The sequence below is a fragment of the Rhinolophus sinicus genome, chromosome 15 (genome assembly GCF_057876585.1).
Source record: "Rhinolophus sinicus isolate RSI-liver-muscle chromosome 15, RSI-T2T, whole genome shotgun sequence".
Lineage (NCBI taxonomy): Eukaryota > Metazoa > Chordata > Mammalia > Chiroptera > Rhinolophidae > Rhinolophus > Rhinolophus sinicus.
In genome coordinates, this window is record NC_142515.1 from 46,842,805 (window position 1) to 46,865,059 (window position 22,255).

General features: G+C 33.1%; 1 protein-coding gene across 1 annotated transcript in view; it reads right to left on the reverse strand.

The window, feature by feature from the left end:
* Positions 1-284: 284 nt before the first annotated feature.
* Positions 285-22,255, reverse strand: part of SLC25A16 (solute carrier family 25 member 16) — a 29,388-nt gene continuing 7,417 nt past the window's right edge. Inside the window, exons 3-9 of the mRNA XM_019731893.3 lie at positions 21,135-21,268; positions 20,172-20,235; positions 10,560-10,681; positions 10,258-10,324; positions 6,108-6,270; positions 3,098-3,166; positions 285-1,871 (exon numbers count right to left, since the gene is read on the reverse strand). Of these exons, the coding sequence (XP_019587452.3) occupies positions 1,715-1,871; positions 3,098-3,166; positions 6,108-6,270; positions 10,258-10,324; positions 10,560-10,681; positions 20,172-20,235; positions 21,135-21,268 (776 nt within the window). The 3' untranslated portion in view covers positions 285-1,714. The remainder of the gene's footprint in view (positions 1,872-3,097; positions 3,167-6,107; positions 6,271-10,257; positions 10,325-10,559; positions 10,682-20,171; positions 20,236-21,134; positions 21,269-22,255) is intronic.

The window sequence follows — 22,255 nt, forward strand, 5'->3', positions numbered from 1 at the left end:
CACCTAAAGGAAGAAAAAGTACTGTGGATAATGATAATGGATATCAAAACAGAAACAGTCAATCTTCAAATGGAAGAAAACCTGGCAAGATGCACTTGGGTCATCAATCTGAAATAAATCAGATATAAATAGTCATTATTTTAAATATTCTTCCATTCTGATTGCTTATGTTTAATGCTTGTGCTTCAATAATGTAACTAGTTAAAAGAGAGAAATATTGTTAAAATATGAAAAAAATTTATTTTTATTATCCTACGTATTCTATAAAAGACATAGAATGCAAATTTTTGTTTAAAAAAATATTCGCAGTCCTTTTTATTGATAACATAAGTGACATACTTATTTTATACATTTAAATTCTCTTGAGATTTGATAACAATATTTAGTTACAGTGTAATCGGGAAATGAAAATATACAAAATAGTTTTAGGAACACATGTATTTCTACCTGCAAGTACACTTATAAATCATACAAAGATACATATTTATTTTAAAATAAAGACTTTGAAAATGAAACCAGTTCATCGAATGTTTTACCAAGGTATGAGGAGAAATCTTTTAGGCAAAAAAAATAAAAATTGAAGCAGAAAAAAAGACTTTCAACTTGGTTTTATAATATCTTTAAAATCACATCAAATCTACAAATTGTTATTTCTGAGGACAAAACTAACTGTTCCCCTCCCATTTCTGTCATGCTTACAATAAAACATAAAAAGTACTCTAAACACAACTTGAATTCTTACATTTTAGACTATTTTAATATAAAGGAGAGCAATTCAAATCATTTTTACATTTCTACTTAAGTTTATATTGCACTAAAATTATTTTACATGGAAGAACTAGTTGATGTATCATGACCTTAGAAACATTCTTTGACATTCACATCTATATTAATAGATATTTCACAGTCCACATAATAAATTTTCTAGTATACACCAAATCATTTAACAAAACAAAATCTATAATGCTAATCTGTTTTGGGAGCAAGATAGTATTTATTATCACTGCCATTGGAAAATACATTGACTTTTAAACTATTTAAATCAGTTGTAGTACTTGGTAATAACATTTGAGCAATACTCGAAAATTCTTCATTTATGGTTGAGTCTCTACATGACCACTTTTTAAATACAACATTTATTTCTGAAAAAATGAAGGGAAACATGTTTGTCCTTTTACCCAGTGGAGCAGAATTATGAGAAGAGAAAATAGTAAGAATACCTCCATGCTGGCTTCTAAGCTATGGTTTATACAACTTAAAAATTCACTTCTCATCATTCTGCTGCAGTACAACCAAGCCTGTATATAATAATAATAATAATAATAATAATAATAATAATAATAACCAATATTAGAGTCTTTGGAAATCATGATTACAATTAAAAGCTTGGACCAGCATGATAAAGCTAATGGCAACCTCCTGAATTCCATTTAAGTTAGTTCCACTTCCAAATGACACTTTAAAATGGTTTCAAATAACCTAACTGATTAGCCAGCATCAGTTTAGGAATTTATTTTCAGTGTTCTACGGTATAACTTTAGGCATCAAAAAGTATAGTAAGCACTTTTGACTTGTGATGAATAAAAAAATCAAGTACTAAAATACCAGTGGTTTCTGTGACAGAGTAAATATCCCCATTCAAGTAACGTGCTCCCCAAAATTAATGTAATATTTCTGCCTCTGAGAATTTATTAAGGAAATCACAATTATTTTTTCAGTTGAGGTGAAAAAACTGCTTCATAAGTTCATACGTTGTAAAAGCCACTGCTTGAGAGGGAATGCAGCGAATGTAATTCAGAGATAAACCGCGATATAATCCTTTGCGAATTCCATGGTGTCCATAGACATACTTCAGAGTCTCCCGCATGGTACTGAAAGACAGTGGTTAAATGATGAAACTTTTAGGCCCACTCGTAAAGGGACAATTTCAAGATCCACAATAGCATTTTTAAAAGAACCTAAAATACCACCTTGAATAGCTTTTGGAAGGCAAGTGCTAAAACAAGCTAAAAATTCACAATAAAACAGCAATTCATTCCAAACTTGTACAAGCATTATGCATAGAACTGTGGAGCTCATTAATACAATATATTTTGTTTGTACCATGTCTGTGACATTTACTGGCAACACTATTTCATAACAGTATCTGACATATTGACGTAGTCTTTTTTTTTCTTTCTTTTTTTTTTTTAAGGAGGGAGCAGCTCACAGTAGCCCATACCGGGGATCAAACCAGCAACCTTGGTGTTATTAGCACCACACTCTAACCAACTGAGCTAATCTGCCACCCTTTGATGTAGTCTTTTTAAAGGCTGGATGAGCAGTTGTCCTTTAAGCTTTCATTTCAGCTCAGGTACTATACTATAACTAGCAGATGATTACAGAACTAAAGCTTTAAAGGAGTATCAGATTTCAGCAGCAAACAATTTCTTGTTTTGAACGGTGTTTTCTTTCTTTTCAAACCAACATTCTGGGGTTTGCCTTTCCTTTTCAATAGGCAATCTGGACTGAAATCTTCAAAAAATCTTTTGGATGACAGAAAATTCAAGTTCCTGAACAAACATTTTGCTCTTACCCTGAGGGACAAACACATCGCTAACCAAACAAAATGATTCTAAATCTCTATAGATTATAGATAACTCTAGAGCATGGCTCACGAGCACTTGAACTGTGGCAAGTCCATATTGAGATATGCTGTGAATATAAAATACACCCTGGGTTTCAAATGCTTAGTATAAAAAAAGGATGTAAAATATTGAAATAATGAAGTAATAATATTTTAGATATATTAGGTTAAATAAATTTTTTTTTAATTTCGTGTTTCCTTTTTACATATTTTTTTTCATGTGACTACCAGAAAATTTTAAATTATATGCATGGCTCACATTCCATTCCTATTTAACAGAGCTGCTCTAAAGTCCAACTTTTTTTAATGGGATGACTGGGACCTGATTAAAACCTTATAAAGTTACCAAATTAAACTATGGGAGATAAAATGGAAGCTCTAGTCTACCAGTGAGACCACAGTCCTATCTCCTTGCTTACTTTAAACATTACATTCCCTAACTAAATGAACAATGACAAAGGGAGAACTTACAGGCACTTTTCAAATTCTGGAAGAACAGTTCCTAATTGCATTCGCCGGCGAGTTACATCAAATGGGTAGCTAAAAGAGGGAAAAGGCAGGACTTAAAAATGATTAGTTTTCTACGCAACTATTACTGCATACAAAGCCCAATATATAAGCTAAGAAATAATGTGTTCTTATTCTCTTATTGTTTTGTCTAATGTGGGAGTCGGGTATAGGCACATCACATGAATAAAATTAAATACAATACAGAGGTCTCCAGGCCTTTGCTTATGTGGTTCTCTTATATTAGATGATTCTTCTCTCCTATCATCACAATATCAAGCTGTTACTCAAGGCTAAATTAAGTGCCACTCCCTGAAGAAACAAACTGGGTGCTTCTCATGGTTGTAACCCTAAAATAGGGTTTTTCAAATTTGGGTTAGATACTTCAGTTGTGGGGGGCTGTCCTGTGCATTGTAGGATGTTTAGGTGCATCCCTGGCATCTACCCACTAGATGCCAGTAGTGCACCCCCAGTGGTGACAACCAAAAATGTCTCCAGACATTAATAAATGTCCACTGGAACAAAATCACGCCCAGTTGAGAACCACTACCCTCAGAGTATTCACCAAGTCCCCCTCTATCCCATAGACCAACAAAAATTTTTTCCTTATGGGCGAAAATTAATAATACAGTTAACTGCATTTAGAGGACAGAGGAGATTCTACGTAAAGATTGCCTGAAATGAAGTATACAAAAGTAATCTCTTTTAGGAGTGGGATCCCAGGTGACTTTTTAAAATTACTTTTATTTTGCTAATACTGACTACTTCCGTTAGGTCCTGTGTAAACAATTTATGCACATTATCTCATTCCGTCTTCAAAACAATTGCACGAAGTATGTATGTACTGTTATCCCAACATTAAGGTAAGAAAATTGAGTCTTAGAGACATTCTCCAGTGTCACAAAGCTGCTTTCTACTTTCCTATTCAAAGCTCTTCAATATATACATAAGTGATACATGACATAAATATATACTTTATATACATTTAAATTTACTATGAAATAGTTATAATTAAAAAAAACAAACCCATGTACCAACCAAATAGCTCAAGAAATAACATTACCAATAGTTGAAGCTCCCTATGTACCTCAATAGCATCTTCAGGATTTATTTCTTAACGGGGAGTGAGAAGAGGAGAAAACTTCGTGGGGATAAATAGACCAAAACCTCAACCTGAAAGATTCAGCTTCCAAGCAGGAACAGGTGTATGTGGTTAGAAGGAATTAATCAGTAGGAAGGAGAGAATGTAAGAAGACAAGGTACAGGATCAGAACTAGGGAAATCACAATGAGGAAGAAAGAAAATAGCATTGTAGGCAATGTTCTGAAGTAAAAAATGATAAGACAGTGACTATTTAGACAGGTAAAATGTGAAAAATGATTTCAAGGTATTATCAGGACTAGAAGATTAATGGTTATCAATAACACATAAGAAAGTTGGGAGCTGAGGATTGTCACGAAAAGGAAGACAAGAAAGGAGTATCTGAATTATAGTTCGCACTGATGGCAGAAGTCCAAGTAGAAACAACCAAGAGCTTGCTAGACATGTAATGGTGAGTCAATAACAGAGATTTAAATAGAACTGGTTATCAGTACCGAGGTGACCGTTGAGACCATAAAGTTAGATGAGTTACTCTAGATATTTAAGGGAAGAGCTGAGGACTAAAGTCTGGCAGGGCCTTAAAAAATTGGCACACATAGTAGGTAGGAAAAGGAGGACAGGAACCAGCAAGGTACCTAAAAAGGTAAGGTTGGGGACCATGATCACCAAGAGAGGGCACTGTTACAAAAATCAAGGAACTAGAGCAATTGGAAAGAGCATAAAAGATCTGAGAAGGAGGCATTGGCTCTGTCAAGAGTCAATGGGTGTAGAATATAGGTTAAGAAAAAAAGTAGGAAAGAGAGGCAGATTTTTAAGGATCTAAGTTGGACCTAACAAAGAAAAGAGGCAGTAAAATCAAAGAGAATCAGAATAGCTAGAGGTGATCGTGTCTCTTGCAAATAAACAAGGTTCCACAGCTAGGTTTCCAAAAGTAAACCACACATATACTTTCTTCTTTACCTTCAATCAAGTATGACCTGCTCCCACACACAAGTAAACCGAATCTGCTTTCACAAAGGTGAAAAATCCTTAATTGTAAAATCCAATGAACACCTTACTTTTCAGTACTGATCTTACTTTGACTTTTATTGGACACTCTGCTTTGAGTCTGACACTACTACTTTTTGAGTTTATGACACTACGACTTCCTTTTGTTTTCCCGTTTTACAGAATGCTCCTCAGTCACAGAAAGTTTTTCTTCTTTCTATTCCTGAAAAGTTCCTGCTTCTTATTATTCCAGCCTCTTTTTATCTCATCTACTCAATCTCTCTTGGTCTACAGAAATGCTTTGAAGCACCTTTCCAACTACAATATAGTAATACCTTTATCTGTTTCCACTAGCACTTAAATTAATATATAACTCCATTTTATTGCTACTGTCTTATTAAGAGTATAGGCTTCTTGAGGCAGTAACTTTGTTTTTCCTTCAGTGAACTTCTCAATACTTATTACCCTGTCTGACACAAAGCAGGCCATCAAGATTTTAGTGCAAGAGAAGTTGTGCCTCCTTACACACACAAACAGTTAAATGGCTCAAATTTCAGAAACTTCACATAGGCAAATTCATGAGAAATTATGGATGAAGAATATATTTAGTGTTTCTTTCTAGCTTTCTGTCTTTTCTCTTTCTTTTAAATGAATCCACAGGAAATTGGGTGGGTTCAAACTAATTAAGTCAATTTGACCCATAATTATTTACAATATGCTAAAAGTGTAGGCACATCTGAAAAAAATGTATGAAATTAATGCTTATATTTAGCAAGAGATCCTGTGTTTTAATAATCTATTAGAAAAAATAAAACGATTAACCAATGCTGAAAATCAGGATTGGGCAACTGTAATTTGACTGAAGTAAGTTGATGAAGAGACTTACGATATTGTCTGTGCTATTGCTCCAGCAACACCACCACAAAGTAAGTTTATGTGAGTTTTCAAAACTAAGACATTAGGATTGTCTGATGAAGGTCTGCCAAGAAGGGTAGGAGCATGGGAAAGCCCAACACTCTTTAAGGTACCAAAAGTAAAAAATGAAACACCTGAAAAACAAAATATAAATTCACCATGATGCTTAACAGAACATGAGCTGTGAAAAGACACCATTCTTACATAATAACCAATTAACTCAAGGAACTAATGATGCATTTCCTGTTTCCTGATGTTTGGCCTAATCTAAAATTAAAAGATTTAATTAATGTCTATCACTAACCTAACGACAACAAAATTACCACCTATAAAAATTTACAGCATTGGTTTTTACACACTAGTAAATAGTTCAGTTCCCTGAACAGAGGTAGTAATGAGTATAATACCACCTTATATATGAATAGAATTAAACAGTTTTCCAAAGTTAACATGAATAAAAATTAAATTCATGATTGAAATTACAAGTAAATATGACTTCTACTTACAATAATAATGATGATAAAGATAGAGGCAAAAAATTCAGAAGTGACAAAGCATGTTATTTTAACTCAGTGTCTAATTTTGTCTTCATGGAAGAGTTGTGACTCTTCCTTGAGAGAAATGTTCATATTGGCTCACGATGCACATATTGGTAATATTGGTAATATGCAGTTGGTGCTTGTTTAACATTTACATGATTTTATAACAGACCCATTAAAGTTGTACATTAATAAAATCAAAAATAGAATTCAAGCATTCCTATCACCTAAGCATTACTCAAGATATTTTGATTTCTACTAAAATTTAAAAACATATTTAAAAAGATACTTGATGTCTAACAACAAATAAGCAACTAACAAAAATTCAGTCTAGGATAATACCTCAATATATGCGTTTATTCTTTATACAAAATTCTTATAATCTAAGAGTATTGTGAAATGACGATGTATACTTTTGGACTACTAATACACTTTTATATATAGGAAATCTATTCTAAGGACTTCATCTGAATACAAAAAAAAGCTCATGACAAGGAATTCATAGCAAATTAAACATAAGTAGAAAAAAAATCAGAATTATCTAAATGATGTGGAATTGTATGTAATGAAATATGATGACACAATCAATAAAAATGATGTTTGTGAAGAGTATTCAAAAACATTTTTAAAATATTTGGAAAATGGGGGGAAGAAACAAAATTATACAAATATACTATTACTATGTTAAAAGTTTTTTTCACTGAAAACTAATTACAAAAACAAAAAAAGAAAGAGAAGAAAATATAGCAAAATAGTAAAGAATTTTGCTTCCAGCATAATGGCAGTATTCTGAGAGACTTCGTCATTGCAGAATGACTACCGTGTTTCCCCGAAAACAAGACCTAGCCAGACAATCAGCTCTAATGCATCTTTTAGAGCAAAAATTAATATAAGACCCAGTATTATATTATATTATTTATAGTATATTATATTATATTATATTATATTATATTATATTATATTATACCCAGGCTTATGTTATAGTAAAATAAGACTGGGTCTTATATTAATTTTTGCTCCAAAAGATTCATTAGAGTGGCTGATCCGGCTAGGTCTTATTTTCGGGGATAAATGGTATATCCATTACTGGGCTTGCAAAAAGAATGAGAAAGTCTCCAAGAATCCAAAGCACCACCACCTACCAAAAATATAAGCTGGGGCCCACGTGGGAGTTATGGGCCTATGAGAAAGGTGGAATGTCTCTACATATTGATGCCAGTAGCAGCAGAGTCATTGAGATGGATCCTACATCATTAGGCCTATGAAGAAGGAATCACTGGGTCTCAACCTCAAAGATTAAGATCAAGTAATGAGCTCATAATTAAAGACTACTAAGCATCAGAGGAGTCAAAAAAAATGTATATTTATTTACAAAGAGTAAGGGGGTAAGGATTCAGCACAATAAGCAAACAAGAAAGGAATAAAAAGAAACATAAAAAGCAACAAATAGAAATCAAATAGTGTGGTATAGAAACAAGTCCAAATACATCAATCACAATAATCATGAAGTGGACTAATTGACAATTAAATATTTCACAGACTAGGTTAAAAAGAAGCTATATGATGATTACAAAAGAAATACCTTAAACATAAAGACACGAAAAAGTAGAAAAATAAAAGGACAAAAAGAGATATACCAGGCAAATATCAACTTGGGTCTGGCCAAAAAATAATTATGAGATGTGGAGGAGGTGGATTTGAACAATGATTAGATGATACTCAGAATTTTTTTAAAAGTTTCAGATGGCATGTCGTCATTCTTTTAAAAAAGCATAGAGAGCTGAATATAGATATATTGTAGATGACATAACGGATATGCTTTAAAACAATTTGGAATGAGGGTGGAGGGAGTAATTAGGGGTTACATAAAACAAGATTGATTGGTCATGAGTTGATCACTGTTGAAGCATGGTGGTTCATTACACTATTGTCTACTTTGGAATGTTTAAAAATTTCCAAATTTTCAGTAAAAACAACTAAGCAAAATAACAAACTCATGGGATGTAGCTAAACCAGTATTTAGACAAAACAAAATGCTTACATTAGGGGAAAAAAAACAAAGGTTGAAAATTAATAAAGTAAGCATCCACCTGAAGAATAAGAATAAACCCAGAGAACGAGGGAGATAATAAAGATATGAACAAAAATCAATGAAATGGGGAAAAAAGGTAGAGAAAAGAAAAAAGCTAAAACTTATTCTTCACAAAATCTAATAACTGATAAATAGAAATTGAAAAGGGAACATGACTATAGATAGAACAGATGTGAAAAAATATGAAGAAATAAGGAAGACCGTTTGCCAAAAAATTGAAAATAAACACAAAACAGTCAAGTTCAAAATGGTAAAGAAAGGTATGAATTACCAAAAATGATTCATGGACATGTGAATGACCCTACAATCATTCAAGAAATTAAACCAGTATTTAAAAATCATCCCACAATGAAAACTTTCAAGAAACAGCTAATTCTAATCATCCTATGCAGATTCTTCCTGAGGATGGAAAATGAAGAAAAACCCTTAAACTCATTCTATGAGACGGAGGTACTCAAGCCATACAAGGATATTACAAGAAAATTACAAGCTAATCTCACTTATGCATATAGATATAAAACTTCTAAAAACAGGATATAAAAAGATCATTATATCATAACCAATTTGGGTTCACATTAGAACATCTATTAATGTCATTCATCATATTAACAGATTAAAGGAGAGAACTACATGATCACCTCAGTAAATGCAAAAAAGGGTATCTGGTAAAATTCAACACCAGTTAAGATAAACATTCTGATCAAAACTTCCTCAACCTGATGACTGATACATACTACCATAAACATTATGCTAAATGAAGAAGTACTAGAAACATTCCCGTTAAAATCAGTAATGAGCCAAAACGCCCAGGATCATCATTTCTATTCACTGCTCTACTATAGGTCCTTAACTAGTACAGTAAGATAAGATAAACAAATTTTAAAAGTATAAGAAAAATAATATTACTTGCACAAGATCTGATTTGCCCACACAGAAAGCCCAAAAAATCTACAGTAACATGGTGGTTGGTATAATAATCAACAAGTAGAGTAACAGCCAGTTATAAGATCACATAAAAATTATGTCAAGCAATAAACTGAAAGTCATTTTCTAAAAGATACAACAAAGCTTATAAGGTGTTTACTACTATATTTAGCAAAAATATCTAAGAACTGTGCAAAATTTCATTCAAAATCCTAACAAGGATTCTTGTGCAACATCATAAACTGATTCTAGTGTGTGAAACAGCAAAATATCTATGGTCCTTCCATTCCTGAAAAAAACAAGCATAAGGTCAAGGGACTTGTCTTACCACATATAAAGATTTATTATAAAACTGTACTCTATTAGTGTTTTAAGAAGCAGCACTGCAGATCATTGGGGATAGAATGGACTACTTAATAAATAGTGCTGGGTCAAATGGTTACCCTTAAGGAAGAAAAGAATTCCGAAGGATTAGGGACTTAAATATACTCATAAAATGTTGAACTTTAAAAATCATCCTTAGAAAAAAACAAAAAAAACAAGATTTTGCCAAATTTGAAACATACCTGCATATGGAGCCATTCCTAATATAGTAGGCATCAGGCCTCTATAAAATCCGAGGAAACCACCTTCCTTTTCAGTGAAGAAAAAGTAGATTACATTGTGTTCATTATGATAAACATCAAAGAACAAAAGCATACATTATAATGAAAATATTATTCTGGGGTCCACCTTAAAACACAGTTGTGTTTTCATAATTATTATTAATATCAATTAACTATAAATAAAAATAACTATTTAGATAACATTCAACATATTTTCCTAAGTAAAAAAGAACATGTTATAGATAAGAAAAGTAAATGTGTACCTTTGCATAAATTGTTTTGAATGCATGAATAATTCCTGTATAAGTGTGTTCCCCTTTCACCTGGAATGCGAGGCGTACTCTAACCATGTCAAGAGGGTAAGTACAGATAACTGCTGTCATACCTGAAAAACAGTCAAAATTTAAATATATGAGAAATTTTGACTCATATATATCTCTTTTCTGTCATTATATAACATCATATATATCATTATATGAAAGAGGTATACTAAAACGTCTGTGTGTGTGTGTGTGTACACACACACACACATATATAGCTTTCCTAGCATTAATTGTGCTCTCAAATTATAGCAATGATGAAAACCCAATGAAATCAAAGCTGATATTACTGATACAATGATATCATAATATCATCTGTTGAAAACAACCTTGTAAGTAAAGGATCAGTTTGTAAAATCTTTTCAAGTTCTTCTCATTGTGAAGTTATATTGTTAGCACCAAAAGAGTACAGTGTAAGTGGACCATGAGTATTTTTTTTATTGTTACTTGTAGGTATATTTCAAGGTAAGATATCAGAAGGAAAAATTATCTTCATAGCACTAGGCCAGATATCTGACATTTTACTTATTTTCTCTAATCTTAAAATCTTATAAAAATAAAGGCATTTTTTAAATGACAAAGCACTATCATTATTTTCTTTTAGAATTTAGGTAAATATGTTATTCACTAAACATAAAAATATAAATGTCCAAGGTCATAGAAACAATTGTCTTAGTGATAAAAATCTCCTCATAAGTAAATTTAATATAAAATTCTACATTTTCATCATTATTTCAAATTCCATAAACTATCCAGCTATTTTTTAAATTAAAAAAATCTATTTTTATAAGGTATCAAAGAAATATATGTTCAATGTAGAAAAACTAGAAAACATACAAAAAATTAAACATATACTCATCCTCTATTAATATTCACCTAAATATATATTCCAAACCTTTTACACATGTGCATTTACATACATATAAACACACACAAGCACACACACACTTAAAAATTATAATAACGTAATTCTATTTTGTAGTCAATTTTTTCTACTTTATATTATGAATAATCTTTCCATGTGAGGAAAACATTACCCAGAGATACTGTAATTTATTAAAATAATTTTGTTAGACATTTGGGTTATCTCCGTTATTTGCTACATATTGTAATAGCAAACAATGCTTTGGTAAATATCCTTATAACTATCTTTGCATCATTTCCATTATGGATAAATTCATTAAGATAGAACTAATAGGTCAAAGGGCAAGGCTTTTAATAGAAATTGCTCTCCAGAATGATTGTGCCAATTTATATCATCCATTAGAATAAAAGACCTATTACTCTGACTTCTTGGAAGTATTACATAATTATTAGACAATTAGAATATTTGATAATTTTCCGAGCATTTGATGGGCAAAAAACATTCTGGCTTGTTCCTCATGTGAGTTTCCTTTTCTTTTTTAGTGGTGATTGTATAAATTTATTTGACAATCAGCGGTCAGTTCTCTCCACAATGACAGTAGATTTTTGAAAGTGGTGACAGATTTTTGTTTTTTTAATTGGGGAATACTGGGGAACAGTGTGTTTCTCCAGGGCCCATCAGCTCTAAGTCGTCCTTCAATCTAGTTGTGGAGGGCGCAGCTCAGCTCCAAGTCCAGTTGCTGTTTTCTTTTTTTTTTTTAAGATTTCATTGAGGAAGGGGAACAGGACCTTCTTTGGGGGAACAGTGTGTACTTCCAGGACCTCCCGCAAGTCAAGTTGTTGTCCTCTCAATCCCAGCTGTGGAGGGTGCAATTCAGCTTCAAGTTGTTGTCCTTTCAGTCCTAGCCATGGAGGGTGCAGCTCAGCTCCAAGCCCAGCCGCCATTGCTAGTTGCAGGGGGCGAAGCCCACCATCCCTTGCGGGAGTCGAGGAGTTGAACCGGCAACCTTGTGGATGAGAGGACGCGCCCCAACCAACTGAGCCATCCGGGAGCTCAGCGGCAGCCCAGCTCAAGGTGCCATGTTCAACCCCAGTTGCAGGGGGCGCCGCCCACCATCCCCCGCGGGACCCAAGTTGAACCGGCAACCTTGTGGTTGAGAGCCCACAGGCCCACGTGGGAATCGAACCGGCAGCCCTCGGAGTCAGGAGTATGGAGCTCCAACCGCCTGAGCCACCGGGCCGGCCCCCATGCTGTTTTCAATCTTTAGTTGCAGGGGGCACAGCCCACCATCCCATGTGGGAACTGAACTGGCAAACTTGTTGAGATTTCGCATTCTAACCAACTGAGTCATCCGGCCGCCCCAGTGGTGACAGATTTTTGAATGTGGTTACCTATTGGTACATAGGTAACCAACATATATTGCTTGTTTGGTGAATCTTCATCTTCATTATGTTTTCTGGACAAATGCACACATACACGTGTGCACAAGGAGACATTCTTTATTTCTTTGGCTCAGACAGCTTTGTTGAGCCTGGTATCAATGCACACATCTGGAGTTTCCAATCTCCCTCATGGCAAATTTCTGGACTCTATGAGCACCCAAGGGCACATTTCTTGAAGCCTACATCATGGATGCACTTGTGAATGTCAATTCTGTATTCTCTGTTCACTACCTCATGGCTGGCAGAACGGCCCTTCTTGTCACCCTTCTTTGCAAGAGCTATTCTGCTGAGCCCATGTTGGAAAGGAGCTTGAGGGACTGTCATGACTTTTTTCCCCCTATGTATACTTTTAGTACTGTATTTTTAACATGATAATTGCATCTTTTATTAGTCTTACCAAATGAAAATATAATTTTTTGCCATAACTTTGATTCAAAACAGTTACTGTATTTTGCCAAGTATAATGTGCACCCACGTTTTTGGCCCAAAGTTTCAGGGGAAAAAATTTTTTTGTTTTAATTTTTCAGTTCAAAATTTTATTTATTTGCATTTAGGTACTTGTTTTTTTTTGTATTATAAAGGAATTTTAGCATTTATTTTTTAACATATTATGGCACAAGAAATTTTATGTAACAAATAATTACAAAATACAAGAACAGATACAAGGTACAAGAAATTTTATGTACCAGTAAAAAATTTATGATATTTACGCATCATACCAGGCCTAGAACTCTTTGTCATTGCAAGTTCACCATAAGTTCAACAAAACGGATTGTTGTAGTCCAGGATATTATTTTGCATATGGATATCGTTATTGATTTCTAGAGTTACACTTTTAATTCATAAGCATGAATAAAAGAATTAAAATCATTTATATATATATATGGAATTAGTACTACCCATGTATAATGCACATCCTTATTATTCCCTCACAAATTGGGACAAAAAGTGTGCATTATACACGGCAAAATACCATAAATAAAAGTGGCAATTTAAAGTGATTTCCATACTCTTTTTTTTTTCTTTTGGTGATTTCCATATTCTTGACCTAATTTAACTTTTTAGTTTAAAATTTTTATTTAGTATTTGTTTGATTTTATTTAGTTTACCTGACATATCTTACCCCAGTTACTTAGCAAATGCTACTGTAATTTTGCATCAATTTTTATCAGCCCAGACCTAACTCCATACTGATTTTCAGATTCCTTCTGCAGCTTTCCCGAAGTCTAAATCAGGTTGCCATTCCTCTATGTATGAATTGGATGAGAATATTTTTGATGTTATGATCTAGGTATCTTTCATGGCATCTTTATCTGGGTGACTATAACCCTTTCTCTGAGCTAAAAACTTACACAGCTAATATACAGGTAATGATTAATGCAAACACATGCAACCAACCTTTAGTTCTCTCTTGAGAATGACAAAAACTCAATTCCCTTAGACAATGAGCAGAAAGTCAGTTTAAATAACATGTTAAGCAATGCAATTTAATTTTAAATATTAATATAAGCAATACTTTGGATCAAGATTAGCCTAATGGTGGTCAGAACAGGTTAAACTCATGCGAAGAAAGGCTGATTTATGATTAGCTTATCTGTGGCTTAGCTGTAAGTGATAGTTTAAACCTTCTTTATTTTTAGTTTGCGCATAGCAATAAACTGTCTACTACGTGCCAAGCACATGAAGCCAGATAATTAATAACCCCAGAAAAACATATTCAATACAAAATGTTTGTGAGCTAGTTTGGACTCACAGCCATAAGGAAGTCCGGAAGCACCCTGTTAACTATCACGGAAATTACTTAGCGTAGGGTCTGTTAGTTTGCAGGATGGGCGGAGGGAGTAGATAAATAACAGAGACAGCAGAAATAATAGCATACAATAGATTCTTACTCATTGTTTGTGAATAGCTTCCACCTCTGCACACCAAGATAACCTACTGACTGGCATTGTTAAGATCGTTTTCATCCCTCAAAGTAAACAACCACCCCATGACCATTCCATCATCTCCCCACCCTACCATCTCCACAAATCCCACAAGGCGATGACAACCCAAACCCCTTACTCATGATTTTTGTTCTATAAATCCTCTTATCTGTAAACCATCAGGAGTTAGGACTTTTGAGCAGCCTTAGCTTTCCTGATCTCCTGGGTGGCACCATTCAAAATAAAAAAGCCAATCTTTCTCCATTGTAAACCCCAGGCATCAGTTCTCACTGACTCACTGCACACATGGGTGGGCACTGGCTCTTTTGACTGGCTGGGTTTCACACACCATACCAGTAACTTACAAATATCACCTCTAGTCTTCACAAATACCACCAAAAATCCTGCAAGGTGGATATTACTATTTCTATTTTTACAAAATAGTTAACCAACTTGACCAAATTCCCATAGTAGTTTCTGTATCACACAGTAGGATTTGAAACTGTTTTCTGGCTCATACATGTTGCCTTCCTTATAATTTTTTTGTTGTTAAACATTTCCTTTTTAAACTTACTAAACTTAAATTTTTAATTCAGAAATTCCATCAGTCCAGTGATTAGAAGTGTCAGTTCCCCATTTCAACCAATTTGATTGTGAACTCTTCATCTGAGCTATTTGTTTTCAAACTATTTAACATATTTGTTTTCTACCTATTGGTATATTAACCAGCCATATCTTGGTATATAAACCTATTGGTATAAAAACCAGACAGTCAAGACAGTGACATTTCCAAACGGCTTCTTTTAAGCCAAATCTAAACTAATACAGTACAAACGTAGTGTTCCTGAGACAAGGTTTGGCACTAACATTACATTTAAGTCACAGCAAATACATTATGCAGATATTTATAAAACATCATATTTTGTAGTTTGGCTTAATTTTTTTTGCAGCTTGTGCTGAAGATTTTACAAAGAAATTTAAAAAAAAGAGATATTATCTATAAACTACTTTCATCTTTGTTGAAATGATTCATATTAAGGGAGTTTAACAAATATAGAAGAGAATCAAAGGCTGACCATTTTAAGGCTTGATGATGCTGACACTATTTGGTTAAACATCAGATTTTGCTAGGATTTTCTCAAATCATCACTACCCATCTCATTTTTACAACTTCTGTACTTGTACAACTCCCTTTTTTTTTCTATTCCCTAATCTGGATCACTTTGGTCTTGCCTCTTCCATTTATTTGCTCTCTCTGACAACATTTATTTCTTTTTTCCTTCTCACATGTTCCAAGCCTTCTTGTTGTCTTACTGTCTTCAAGTAGCTTAACATGAAATAACTGGGAATTAACTAAATGGTCAAAATGAAAAATTGGTAGAAAATGAGTACATCCAGAAATCTGTAGAGGTAAAGGAGGCATTACATTTAAAATTGCAGGACCATGAGTCAGGCTGAATAATTAGCATAACCTAACTGTACATCAGAGAATGGTAAAAATAATGCCAATGATTGCTGAACTGCTAAACTCATGATCTAGTTCTGTAACTTGCAGCCAGTTTATTTCCCCATGTTTTTATATGTTACACTTAATTTAATTTTGAGCTATCAATCAAATCTTCCTAAAGAAAAACAAAACCTTTTAATAAGGATGTAAAAATTACCAAGTTGTTTTTTTTCTCTCCTAGGTTGCTGTTCAATATTCCTAAAAGCAATTCAATGATTTAAATGTCATTTAGAATGTAGGGAGATGCTTCCTAATAAATTTGCACTCCGATAAATCTTGAAAACTGTTTAATGATTTTAAATGTTTATATTTAGAATGAGAGGGAGGTGAGAAATAGTCTTCTAATAATCACATTTTACCCTTCACTCTAAGTATAAAATTATGAAGCCCTATATAGGGCTGGATTTAGACTTTTAGAAGCCCTAAATACGGGGAAGATTATGACATCTTGCATTTTTTAAACTAAAAACAATACAACACTGTAAAGTAAGTTTGAGGATATCCAACCAAGTTTGATTTTCCTCACAATGACTAAGTTCAATGTTTTTTAAAAATATCAAATTTCCCTGCTTTGCTGGGGACCTAAGCACGTGCATTGCCTATCTGTCAAGTAATCCAGCACTACCATTATTTTTTTGGTTTGGTAGCTTTTCTCATTTCAGCTAATTTATTTTTATTTTTAAACTATTTCTGACGTACAGTCAAAATTGGTCAGTCAAAAGGAGTTAAGAGTATGGACTCCAGAGTGAGCCTGCTTGAGTTCAAATCAGACTCTATCACTAAGTAGCTGTGTGACCCTGAGCAAGTTACTTAACCTGGGTTTCAGTCTCATTATCTATAAAACAGACATCATAATAGTCACCTAAATTAGGATTTTAAAAGATTGAGTTCATATATGTAAATGCTTAGAATAATCATTGACACATAGTAAATATTGTATCTAAGTGTTAGCAATTGTTATTCTTCCAGTCTATTTTTTTTGAAGCTATTCATTTTTTAACTAATTCCTTTGAGAACTAAATCATTTGTCTCCTGTTTTTACAAAATTCCTCCACACCCAATCTCTTCTCATGCTCAACAGTGCTCAAGAATTCAAATAAAAGAGAGGCCCAGTCAGGATTATTGGAGAGGAATATGTAAGAGTAGGAACTCAGTTTGCTACTAATAATCAGAATTACATATATATCACCCAGGAGGTGACTGGGATGTTTCAATTCATAAAGCTAGTCTCCCATTCAAACCCTTTTTCTATCACACATCTCCTCCTTACTATTCTACCAGTCCTGCTTTACAGGAAGGCCAAACATAGCCCTCCAAATGCAAATAAGGGAAATCAGCAAGTCTTACCACAAGTAGCGGTAAGAGTTTTCCTCTTCCCCCATTTTACAACTACAGTTCAATACAAAGAGCAGAATATCTTCACCTTCCAGGGCGCAAGGAGACTCAATCAAGTTAAAATGGATCAGCCAGCCGAAATCAAGAAAACATAAATAAGCATTGGATAAGGAAAAACTATGGATAAGGTAGGTCAGATTGGACACCATAAATCTAGATAGAAAAATATCAGGCCGAAAAGACACTGGTTTCAGAGTCTAAGGTATCATCTGGAAAGTTCCTAAGACCAGTCATCTAAGACAAATCCTATTATCTCAACAACCAGTAAGATGATTATCTATGGCCATAGTGTCTCCAACCTCTATCCACAGGTTTTTGTTATCTTTGGGGCATACTTGCTCAACATCTGACCAAATTCCTCTCCGCATACCATATGTGGAGACCTCAAGGGCTTTAGAACTACTAGAATGCTTAACTGTGCACACTAAATAGCAGGGGCCTATTCACTCAAAGGACAAATAATCTAGATACTCTAGCCACCCATACCTCTCTCTTTGCCACTGCTAATACCCACCAAGGGATGGTACAGAATATTGGTTACAGAAACTTGGCATCACCATAGGGTATGGCATACCATAACTAAAGTAATAGCCAAAAAAAGTTATCTGAAATCCTGGAAATCCTATGACAAACACTACAATCAAGACTTTGATACATCACTTTCCAATGGTCTTATTTCCATTAGCAGAAATAAAAAATTGTCAATACGTTGGTTTATAACCTTGCAGATTTTTTTCTATGAATGTTTATATATGTATTTACTTTTTAAAAACCAACATATTGAAAACCAACAATTCATTTTTATAATTTGCTTTCTACTTATGTAAACACCTTTCTTTGTCAATAAATACAATTCTACAAAAAAAATATATTAATGGATGTGTAGAATTCTGATATATGGATTTTTTTAACCACTCTTCTATTGCTACATATTTAAATTATATTTTGATAAAGATCATTTGTATGATAACCAAAACTACAATGAACACCTTTGTTGCTAAATATCACTACATACATCCTTACATCTTAAATAAGTTCACTCAACTTAGTATTATATTATATGATAGAAGTGGTACTTAAAATCAGGGAGAAGGAAAATTATTGAGTAAATAATGTTGGCACAACTGACTAGTCAGAGAAAAAATTTATTCAATCCCTATATCATTCTTCATATAAAAATAAATATTAAAAAGATAAACATACAAAATCAATATAAAAAAGTTTCAGTAGAAAACATGATTAAATGTTTTTATCTTAGAATGGGGAAAGCATTTATAACACAACACAAAGTTTTGAAGCTACAGAATAAAAGACTGACCCATATGGCTATGTAAAACTTCCATATGGGAGGGAAACAACTTTTAGATGTTTCTAAAAAATTACAAGTAAGCTTAAAAGACAAATCTAAAACTGGGAAATAATATATTAGCAATATTTGACAAAAAAAAACCCATTAATGTTCTAATTCTCAAACGCATAAAAATGAATATTTAAAGAATAGAAACAACTCAAAGCAGAAAGAGACATACAAATGGTAAATGAAAGTATGAAAGGCTGATTAATCTTACTGATAATTAATTGCCAAATACTAAAAATGTGAAGGTGGCCAGATAGCTCAGTTGGTTAGAGCATGAGCTCTGAACAGCAGGGTTGCTGGTTCAATTCCCACATGGGCCAGTGAGCTGTGCCGTCCACTAGATTGGAGGACACCGACTTGGAGTTGATGGGCCCTGGAGAAACACACTGTTCCCCAATATTTCCCAATAAAATTAAAAAAAAGAAAAGAAACAACTATGTACTGATATAGAAAGTCTTAAGATAACTGTAAACAAAAAATTCTAATCCTATACAGTAGTATTAGAAAAAAGGATACATAAGAAATTGCTAATAGTGATTGCTTCTAGGTAGTGGAACTATTTTCATTGTATAGGATTATGTATTACTATAGTCATAATTTTTAGAATTGTTGGGCAAAAAAAATAAACATTTCCAGAAGTAGAATTGTCAAAGGGAACGTGTTTTTCACATAGTTGTAAATGTAGACTATTTCTTACCATCTCCTACTGTAAAATACTCTTTTGAGTTGTGATATTGATTTCTTTCTTTTCTTTTCTTTTTTTGTTTTAAGTGTGTTTTTCCAGGACCCATCAGCTCCAAGTCAAGTAGTTGTTTCAATCTAGTTGTGGAGGGCGCAACTCCCAGTGGCCCACGTGGGGATCCAACTGGCTACTGTGTTAAGAACACCACAATCTAACCAACTGAGCTAACCAGCCACCCAGATATTGATTTCTTATATAACTGAGTATAGAAAGATAACAAATGTATGCTACTTAATCAGTGTCATACATATTACCTAAGCCAAATTAAGTATTTTAATAGAAAATAAATTTATCAGAAATCAAATATACCCACTCCTCTTACCTGCCATGGATCCAGCCATTAATCTGTGCACATGACCAGAAATTCCCAGCTTTGTAGTAATGAACTAAAAAACCAAAAACATCAAATTAAATGAGATATTTTTAAAACGCTACTCATTTCCGTTTAATAATGAAGATTTATTTCAAAAGTTACAGAACTAGTAAAATCAGTATTCAATAAATCTGAGTGAAATGAGTACAATTATATGAACTGGGCAGTGTTATATCATAAGGAGGTCAGATATTTCCTCTGTAGCCTCTGCTGTAATTTTGTACTTTTACAGAAGCAATCTAGCTTACAATTGCCAAATACACTATACTACACATTGATGACTATAAATATTTAAAGTGTGAATGGGAATAGTAGGAATGTTTCTATAGACAATAAAGTTTTGATATATTGATGGCACCAATTCTGACTGACTAGAATAGAACACTGTCATTTTAAGATACCTTAGGAAATTTAACATACTTAACCCCTTTCTGTGTCAAGATGTTTGAGAGGATAAACTTTCAGTCAGGTAGAGAAAAGAAACTTAATCAATGAGCAAGATGGGAAAAGCTGTTAACTTAGATTATTATTTAAAAACAGACTTTCACAATATGGTTTCACTATTTTATTTATAAGAAAATCCAAAGCCATAATGTTCCTCTCCTACAAGTGAGAAACAAAAAGCACACCAAAGTATTAATCGTTTATGGTTTCATTATTATCTACTTGAAGGATACTTTGTCTCTTCTTCATAACTGTGAACATAAACAACTTACTCAAAAATGACTGAAAATTTTGGGATAACACCACAACCAAGTTATTTTTAAAATTTTAAACTACCACAAGACTTATTCCTTCAAAACCGCATTACTTTATCTATTCAGCCAAAGTAAATTTAAAGGCCAAAGCAAATGCCTTGTCAACTAGATGTGCTATTCAAGACACAAAAGAAGAAATAAAATGAAAGTTCACCATTTTATAATGCTCAAACGCCATAAACTGGATTGCACCATAGGGAAAGATTCGAATCATCATTGCACCATTCCCTTTATACAATCCGAGGTACCCCTCCTTTTGCGGAACAGCACGCAAGGTAGAAAATACTCCTATTTTTGGAAGAAAAATGCTATTAAAACAGAGAAAGCTATCTAAATTCAAATTTTCATCACAAAAAAAATTTTCAACAATCATAGGTAAGGATTATTATGCCATCATTCATAATATTTTGCTTGAGGAATTACATGAACAGTAATTTCTATATAACAGCTAAACCTACTTAAAATATATCACATGTTCAAATTATATAAACATATTGCATGTAAAAATATAAAGCATATTATAGCAAGAACAGCTACAAATTATAGTAAACTACATTTATAATTATCACAAATTATATTAAATTATAGTAATCTAAGAAATATTAACAACAGAACATATTCAAAGTCCAGATATTGCACTGCAGATGATCGACTTTATCTGGAAGGATGAAGGAAGGTGCCCAGACTGACCTAGATACATGTGTGGTTTGTTTACATAAGTATACTGCTAAGGAAACAAAAAAACTACCTATTAAAACTATTTAAATTTGGGGGCAAATTTTCATTATTTGGATACTTTTATTAGGAATACTGATAAACAAAGACGGGAGCTCTGATCTTATGTATTGACATGTGGATTATTCTGTTAATGCTAATCACTAATCCTATTTGCAGTACAGACTTCCCATAAACATGTCACTACATACTTCCATTATTAAACTATTTAAATTCAGATTCCTTTCCAAACAAAAATTTGATCAAATATGAAAGTAAATTACTAGGCTCATTCTGAATTTTAGAATGCAAGTAACCTTTGATCCCCTCTCAGAAATTAAAATTGTAGGTACTTATTAACATCCAAGAAAACATACGTCCTCAAAGCATTTTTAATAAGCAGGTATCTAAATGGATTAACAGTCTCCTAAAGAGAATTCTATTATGTATACATACAGCTATGTGAATAATATGTAAAATTCTCCCAAAATACATGAATAATAAAACTAAGTTCCCCCTCACAAAAAATTCTATTTAAGATGTCCACTTGCTGGAAGAGGG